This window comes from Choloepus didactylus, chromosome 9 (assembly GCF_015220235.1).
Source record: "Choloepus didactylus isolate mChoDid1 chromosome 9, mChoDid1.pri, whole genome shotgun sequence".
Lineage (NCBI taxonomy): Eukaryota > Metazoa > Chordata > Mammalia > Pilosa > Megalonychidae > Choloepus > Choloepus didactylus.
The window spans coordinates 88,148,498-88,157,132 of NC_051315.1; the positions used below are offsets into that span (position 1 = coordinate 88,148,498).

Below are 8,635 nucleotides of genomic sequence, written 5' to 3' on the forward strand. Positions count from 1 at the left end.
AGGATTAAGTGAATTCCTGAGAACTGCACAATGTGGTCCTTGATGTGACTGAAAATCTCATGCTCTTAATTCCTTTGATTACATATAAAACCATTCTATCCAAAGGCTTCAACTGTTCTTTCAGAATAGAAAATCCCAAATTGAGGGCAATCTTTTGTACGGTCTCTACTGTGTATTAGATAGTGTCCTTTTCTTAAGCTAAATTTCCCTTGTTTAATGTGTGCAAATTCCAGTTATGTCATGGTGGTATGGAGGCCACCTCATCAGAGGGTAATGAAGTTTCCATGATAGATAAATTTTTGTTTAAAAAATCTTCAGTTAGTTGCTTCTGTTAGTGACACCATAACAAATGTATGCAGTGACTGAGTTTTTCTTTTCAATAAATTACACTTTTAGGCACAGAAAAACAAACAAAAAAATGGAATGGCAACAAGGTGATGAGAGAACAGAAAGGAGATTTAGAAAACCCATTCAACACTTGTGACACCTAAGATTTGGGGGATAATGAATATTAAGATAGGCATTGGCTGACAGCATCTGAAGAGATTTTAATAGTGTCTATGACATCCCCCATATCATGAGAAAAGCTAGTCAAGTAAGGTCCCAGTGTCAAGCCTAATATAGAAAGAGGCTTCCAAAGTTCAGTATTAGACTCCCCAAAGTCTTTTCTACCAGTTTCATTTCCACCTCCCCGATTTTAAGTGAACTATTTGAATCCTAAGGATCAGATGATTTACATATATGTACATTTAAGCAAGCATTAGATTTGCAAAACCTGAAGCTTTCATTTACATCATATGCTGTAACTTGCATATGCCTTCAAAGTCTCTGGAACTTAATTCTTTCTTTCTCTAGACATATTCAAGAGAAGAAAATTACTAGAAGAATTTTTTAAAGTTCAATTTTACATAATTTTACTTGAGTTAGAGTCATCATTACTCGACTTTTATACTCAATATGAAATAACAAAGTACAGTAAAATGTTCCACTCACTTGATAAGGCAAACTGGTCTACTCTTCTATAATCTCAGGCCATGTCCAAATTCTTACTGTTCAGAACAAATCCATCTCTAAACTAATCAAAAATCACATATATATGCAAAGCAACCCAGGTGTATGGGTAACTCTTTTTCTTTGCTCATTTTAAGGGCTATTTAAAATTCAGTCCATGGATTAAGGACCTTTTCTTTCACTGGAATTTTTTTTTTTTTTTTAATATTCAAAGTCATTTTATTAGGCTACACCATAAGACATACACGATGGACAATTCATATAAATGATCATATTAACAATACCTAATAGTTATATAGCACTCAATAGCTTACAAATCACTGTTGCACCCGTTATCTACCTAATTCGAATTACTCTCAGGTACTTACTAAATTTTTAAAAAATACAAATGAGGAAATGGACTAAAAGGATGAAGTGATTTGTCCTAATCCCAATTATTTTCATTCTCTTTTGTTGGTTCTCTATGGTATTGTGTGTTATAGATCAAATTAAAATGAACACATATCTATATAGACAGTACTTAATGAATAAAGCAAAATTCTGAATCCGTTTCTCCAGTGGTTCTCACACACTCTTGAAACAAAGATACAAAGAAATAATTTTAACCTTATAGTTAATATTCTCAGTCAAATCTATCTTCCATTTTCAAATCTGTAATCTACAACTAAATACTGGTGTTTCCCCAACTTAAAACGTTGGTTCCTTCACAGTCACGCGAAGCCCGCAGCCTGGTGGTTTCCACCTGCCCACCCAGCAGCTCACCTCTGGGGCCAGCGGACACACCTCTCGATGCTTAGCTCTAACTGGCTACAAAGGAACTATGGATGACGCAAACTCCTGGGCTGGAACTGACACACCTTGATGTGTCCTTTTGGTTTCAAATGCAAGGATATTGCCAAAAAGATGAAATACTCTTCTCCGTTCTCCTGCTAAGTACAGCTAAAAGCCCTGGACATTATATAGAAAACAAGCACAAGACTCTGAAAGGTGGAGAGAGGGCAGGCCAGCTAGAGACTTGGAGTGTGAGTTCCTTGGGTTTTCTTTTTGCCTCAGATATCCCAGACTGAAGAAGAGCTGAAGAAGCCAGCAACACAGAAACACACACAGGCATGGACCAAAAAAAGGCCCAAGGCAAGCTTGCTGTCTCTAGAGAAGGCCAGGAGAGGGCAGCCTAGCAAGACAGAAAACTTTCAGACAACCGTTGCCCTACTCCAGCCAAAGACAATAGAAAAAAACTGCAGCTCTATCCCCACCAACAAAAACTGAGCGGGAAGCCTGGATTTCCATCCTCACCAGGCCGGAACAAGGCCCTGGCCATCTCCCCACTGGGGTGGTGTCAGAGAAGGTTAAATGGGGAGAAGATTTTCATCTCTGCCAGGCAGTTAGAAAACCGAGCCTTCTCCCAACCCTCAGTTTGAGGTTAGAGCACATGGGGAGACTGGACTTCCAACCCCACCAGAGATGACAAAATGCACCCCCCTCCCCTGGTGTGAGGCCAGTGGAGGCCTAGAGAAGAGGAGACTTCACCACTGCCTGGCAGTAATGAGGCCACTGAAGGAGCAACAACAAAACACCCCTGCTTAGTATCAGGGAACCCCACTACAGCCCAGATGTTGATAGAGGCCCCATGGCAAAGCTGGAGTTCCAAGGCCACCTGAAAGTAATGAGGTGGTACCATCACCCCACCCTGCTACAGCAGTGTCAGGGGAAGCCTACTAAAACAGAAGATTCAAATAGGATCCAGTATCTTATCAGGCTCCAACTGAAAACTATTCATAATGTCAAGAATCAGGAAAATCTCTACTTGAATGAGAAGGCAATCCACAGATGCCAACACTAAGATGACAGGTGTTAGAATTACCTGACAAGGATTTCAAAATAGTCATCCCTGGTGGTTTCGAGCTATGTATCCCAGAAAAGCATGTTCTTAAACTTAATCCATTGCTGTGGGTGTGAACTCTTGGAAATAGGATTTTTGAGGTTACTTCAGTTAAGGTGTGGCTCACCTGAATCAGGTCTTGGTCCTATTATTGAAGGCCTTAGGGGGGGTGAGAGACAGAGAGCAAGAGAGAGGGAGAGAGAGAGGTAGCCAGAGAGAGCAGCCAGAAGCTGAAAATCAATGGAACCTGGAAGAGGAGGGACGAGCCGGGAGCGGCAGCCATGTGCACAGCCGTGTGACAGAAAAGCCACGGACAAAGGCTCGCCAGCAGCCAGCCCCAGAACGCCCGTCTTCTGGGGGAAAACACTGTTCGGATGACGCCTTGACTTTGAACTTCTCCAGCCTCAAAACTGTGAGCCCATAAATTCCCACTGTTTAAGCCAATCCAATGTACGGTATTTGCTTTGGCAGCCAGGACACTAAAGCACCACCACAAAAATGCCTCAATGAGCAATTATAAGCACATTTCTCACAAATGAAAAAAAAAAAAGCCTCAGCAAAGAAATAATATAAAGAATCATCAGGACCGAAAAATACAATAACAAAAATAAAATATTTTTTGGGCATTTACTCAGTAAATCAAAACTCAATGTTGGGTTCAACAGCAGCACAAGGGCACAGAGGAAAGAATCCATGAACTTGAAGACAGCAAAAACAGAAACTGCCCATTCCTGACAACAGAAAAAAAAACAGACTGGAAAAAAATGAACAAAGCCTTTGGAACCTGTGGGACTGTAACCAAAGATCTAACATTTGCATCATCAGAGTCCCAGAAGGAAAGAGGCAGAGGGGAGAAGGGTGTGGGGAGGGCACTGAGAACGTAGTCAAAGAAATAATGGCTAGAAATTTCCCAAATATGGCAAGAGATATAAACCTACAGGTTCAAGCTGAGCAAACTCCAGAGTAAACTAAAAGAAATCCATGCCAAGGCACATTAAAGTCAAACTTCTGAAAACTAAAAAACACTGCACTCAAAAAGTTTCCAAGATTAATCTTCAAAGTTTCAATAAATATATACATATACATACTTATATATATGCAAACATATGATGTGCTTCTACCCAAGAGTAAAATAATGAAAGGCAAGAATTTCAACATCTTTTCAAGTTTTTCACATTCTAATATGCAGTGTCAGTTCAAGTCTACAGCTAAATTCCACCATGGTATGAAAACTTCTGTGATACACACTACATACCACTGAGGTAAACAGTTACAAATAAGCACCTTCACAAGTGAATTGGATAGCTTAAAACAGATTTAAAACAGCAAAGGTTCCTTCTGTATTTTCTCTTTCTAGGCTTTAGGTCTTGACCCCTGGAGCTGTAAGAGATTCTGAGGTGGCTACATGCCTCAATAAGCAAGGTCTAAAAGACAAAAAGTGGAGACGTGGACCACCTTGGCTTCAGGGTAAAGTTCTCTAAACGGAAACTTTGTGAGGGACCAACTCTGCCCGGTAACAAGTTCAACTAATATTTTCCTTGGTTGTGAGTACTCAGTTGAATAGTTATGACAATCAACATTTTTGGGGGGCTCGCTCCCCCTTCTCTTTCACTATCCTTTCCATCTACTACCTCGTGTCCTTAAAACTTAAGACTAAAGGGTAACTTCCTTTCCACCACCACTCCCGACACTGGACAAACTTATTGTGAACTCTCAATCTCTTATTTCTATCCCTGCGATATCGCTAAAAGAACTACTTATCTCTTTAAAACTTTATCTCCGTAGTATTATGAGAATATCTGGCCCACTTAAGATGTCCTCTTTCCAACACACTCTATTTCTCTCTCGAGGATTTGGTAGCTTAAATACAGATTAGGTCGTCAGAAATAATTTTCCTTTTTTTCCCAGGGAAATTCAAAATGTCCTCCATTAGGACATGTATAAAATTTGTAAAACTTCTTTTACACATTCTAAGCAAGCTATGTCCCAAATCAATAAGGACGTCTCAAGAAATACACTTTTTTGGAACACAGTTCTACGTTTCTTTGTAGCCCTCAGAGCATTTATAGTAAATGCTCAATAAATATGTTCCAATTGTACTACATTTACATGGTATTTATCCAGTATGAATTCTCTTTTGTTGGCCAACGGCTGAATGCTCACTAAAGGCTTTTCCACATTCCTTGGTTTTCCCTCCAGCATGAATTTTCTGGTGTTGGGAAAGGGATGAACTCTGGCTGAAGGCTTTTCCACATTCCTTGCACTTATAGGGTTTTTCTCCAGTGTGAATTTTCTGATGTTTTGTGAGAGACGAGCTCTGGCTGAAAGCTTTTCCACAATCCTTACACTTGTAAGGTTTCTCTCCAGTGTGTGTTCTCTGATGACGAAGAAGGGCCGAGCGGTCACTGAAGGCTTTGGCACAATCACTGCATTTATAGGGTTTCTCACCAGTATGAGTTCTCTGGTGCTGAGTCAGAGCCGAACAGTAACCAAAGGCTTTCCCACACTCATTACATTCATACGGCCTCTCCCCAGTGTGAGTTCTCTGGTGCTGAATGAGGCCTGAACGATCACTAAAGGCTTTCCCACATTCGTTACATCTATAAGGTTTCTCTCCAGTATGAATGACCTGATGCTGGGTAAGAAATGTGCTTTGGCTGAAGGCCTTCCCACATTCGTTACATTCATAAGGTTTCTCTCCAGTATGAATTCGCTGATGTTGCGTCAGGTATGAGCTCTGATTAAAGGCCTTCCCACATTCATTGCATTCATAGGGTTTCTCTCCAGTGTGAATTATATGGTGCCGAATAAGGGCGGAACGGTGACTGAAAGCTTTCCCACATTCATGGCATCCATAGGGTTTCTCTCCAGTATGAATCCTCTGGTGCAGAGTCAGGTGTATGCTCTGGCTAAAAGCTTTCCCACATTCATTACATTCGTAAGGTTTTTCTCCTGTGTGAATTCTCTGGTGCAGGACAAAAGCTGAGTAGTAACTGAAAGCTTTCCCACACTCATCACACTTCCAAGGTTTCTTTCCTGCATAAATTCTCTCATGCCTAATTAGATCCGAATTTTGTTTTAAGTTCTTTTCAAGTGAATCACAATTATATAGTCTCTCCAGTTGTTGAACAAATAATGACCTTCGACCAAAATTTCTTCCAAATTCATCACACTGGTAGCTTCTCTCCCCAGAAGATTTCTTTTGAGTGACAGCCACTTGTCTTAAATTTTTCTCATGATTTTCCTGCTGACTCTCTAAAGAATCCTCACATTCACTGGAACCTTCCTTTGGAAATCTTTCTATAAACACCCCAGGGGCTGATTCCTCTTCAGAAATGTCCTGCTCTGGAGTTAGCTCTTTGCTTTCTCGCTTTGTCTCCCACTCTGGACTGCTTGCTTTGGGGACATCTCTCTCCAGCTCCTCCTCTCGCTCCAACTGAGATATTACATCAGGCTTGGCAACTGGAAGCCCCAGCAGGACCAGACTCCGAAGCTTCCTGGGCAGATCCCCCTGGGGAGGGCTCAGCTGCTCCCACGGGGCGAGGGTCTCGGCCATGTCCCTGATCATCAACGATTCCCGGGGCCTGGGGCCTGGGGCCCAGCGGCCTGGCGGCCACGCCATCCTCGCTGGGAGTCCCAGCCCGGGGCAGGTCTGCGTCCTCAGCGGGAGGCCCGCCGCCCCCGGGCTCCATGGCGACTCCTCCAGTGGCGCGTGGGGGGAAGGGCCCAGCGCCAGCCCCCAGGACCCACTGCGCGACCCTCGCGGGTGCCCGGGACCCCCACCCAGGCCGCCCCACTGCCCGCCCGGCCGCTCGGACTCAGGACGCGCGTGCAGCCCCGCGGACTCCCGGCCCGAGCGGCCGTCACGCGGGCGCCAGGCAGGCGACAAAGGCATCCGCGAGCCAACAGGGCTGAGCGCGCCCGCCCGCGCCTCACTGGAATATTTTGTAACATCAGCTCTTTGAATTAATGTCATGGAATAAAATATTATTAAGTATAGAAAATATGAAAAAGCAGACTTTATTTCCATGGTTATGTGTGGTAGGCAGAATTCTAAGATGGCCCCCAAGATTCCCACCTCCTGTTATATTTACCTTGTCTAATTCCTTCTCTTTGAGGGTGAGTAGAATCTGTGATTAGGATGGAATATCCCTACCATGATTATATTACCTTACTTGATTAAAAGGATTTTGCAGGTGTAATTATGATTACTAATCAACAGAGCTTGATTTAATCAAAAGGAAGATTATCTGAGTGGTTCTGACCTACTTACATGAGCCCTTTAAATCTGGGTCAAGAGATCAGAGAGAAAGAGGAAGTCAGAGATATGAAGTGTGAGAGAAATTGTCCTGCTGGTCTTGAAGGAGCAGATTGTCATGCTGTGGATGGCCATGTGGCAGAGAATGGCATGTGGGGCTCAGAAGAGCCCCAAGTTGATAGTTGGCAAGAAAACAAGGACCTCCTCTCTACAACCACAAGGAACTGAATTCTGCCTACAACCTGAATGAGCACCAGATGAGGAAGCAGCCCCGGTCAACACCTTGATTTCAGCTGAGACCTTGAGCAGAGAACCCTGCCAGGCTGTGCCCAGACTTCTGACCTACAGTACTGTGAGCGAATAAATGAGTGTTGTTTTAAGCTGCTAGATTGTGGTAATTTGTTATGCAGCAATAGAAAAAAAAGTACATTATGGAAAGAAAGTGAAAATGAACAGAAGAGGGAATGAACAAAGGGGGAAAAACTAGTGAGGTTTTCATGTTGTAACTCCAGTGGTTACCAAATTTGGGTGATTTGAAGATTATCTACTAGGTGTCCAAAATAATTTAAAAGTTTCTATTTTATATATTTCTTTCCCTTAAATTTTTACTTTTTTGGTATATTTAATAATATATACAGTATTGGTCCATGCAATTATAGATATTAATATACATAGGGATGTAGGTAAAAATAGTTCAGAAAATATTGTGCTAATCAATACATAAGTTCTAATCAATTTGTAAGAAGTTATATGACCCTTAAGAGATGACTTATCTCATTTTAATCTAAGGCACTCTCCCATCAGTTCTACAATAAATTTTGGATCGATATTAAATTCTCAAACATTTTAGTGTCTCCTGGCATCTTGTAAGGACAGTTTTTCTATTTACTTCGAGAAGCCCCTTCAAGTTAATTTTATTGACTAAGAAAATATACATTAAGCTTGTTTGAGAATTACTAGTTGGGGCACTTCTTAGAACAGATTCCTAGGTCTCTTCCCTAAAGATCAAATTTTAGTAGTTCTGGAATCTATTTACAATGTCCCATGTCATTTTCATTCTGGGCATCTATGAATATACATCAATTTAGTATTAGGAAAGGGGAAAGCATTGTTTCTGGGAGAAGCACAAACTTCACTATTCCTTACAGTAGAATGTAAATCATGAAATATCCATAAAATCTATGTAAGAAGCTAAAAAATACCAAGTTCAAAAATGCTAGTATTTACCTTGCTTCCAGTATTTCCCTGTGATGTATCACATTCATCATGTACCATGCTTAGGCACTCTATTTATGAAATCTTAAAAATATGGTAAAAAAGTCAATTTTTTTTCCAGAAATGGTACTGAAGAGAGTATGTCTCCTGGAAAGCAATTTCGATACCCCATGTTTGTTCACCAAATTTATTGTTGGACACTCAGAACACCAGATTATGACAGATTAAAAAGAAAGCACCAAAAATGGTACACATTGATACCTGAGCAAAGA

At 41.5% G+C, this 8,635-nt stretch overlaps 1 protein-coding gene across 1 annotated transcript; it reads right to left on the bottom strand.

Annotated features, from left to right (window-relative positions):
* Positions 1-5,006: 5,006 nt before the first annotated feature.
* LOC119543802 (zinc finger protein 501-like) lies at positions 5,007-6,446 on the bottom strand. The gene has a single exon (XM_037848661.1). It carries the CDS (start codon positions 6,444-6,446, stop codon positions 5,007-5,009), a length of 1,440 nt encoding a protein of 479 aa, XP_037704589.1.
* Between the last annotated feature and the right edge of the window lie 2,189 nt (positions 6,447-8,635).

Bases quoted from the DNA above. Each gene is read 5' to 3' on its own strand.
- LOC119543802 (XM_037848661.1), bottom strand. From the start codon at position 6,446: ATGGCCGAGACCCTCGCCCCGTGGGAGCAGCTGAGCCCTCCCCAGGGG.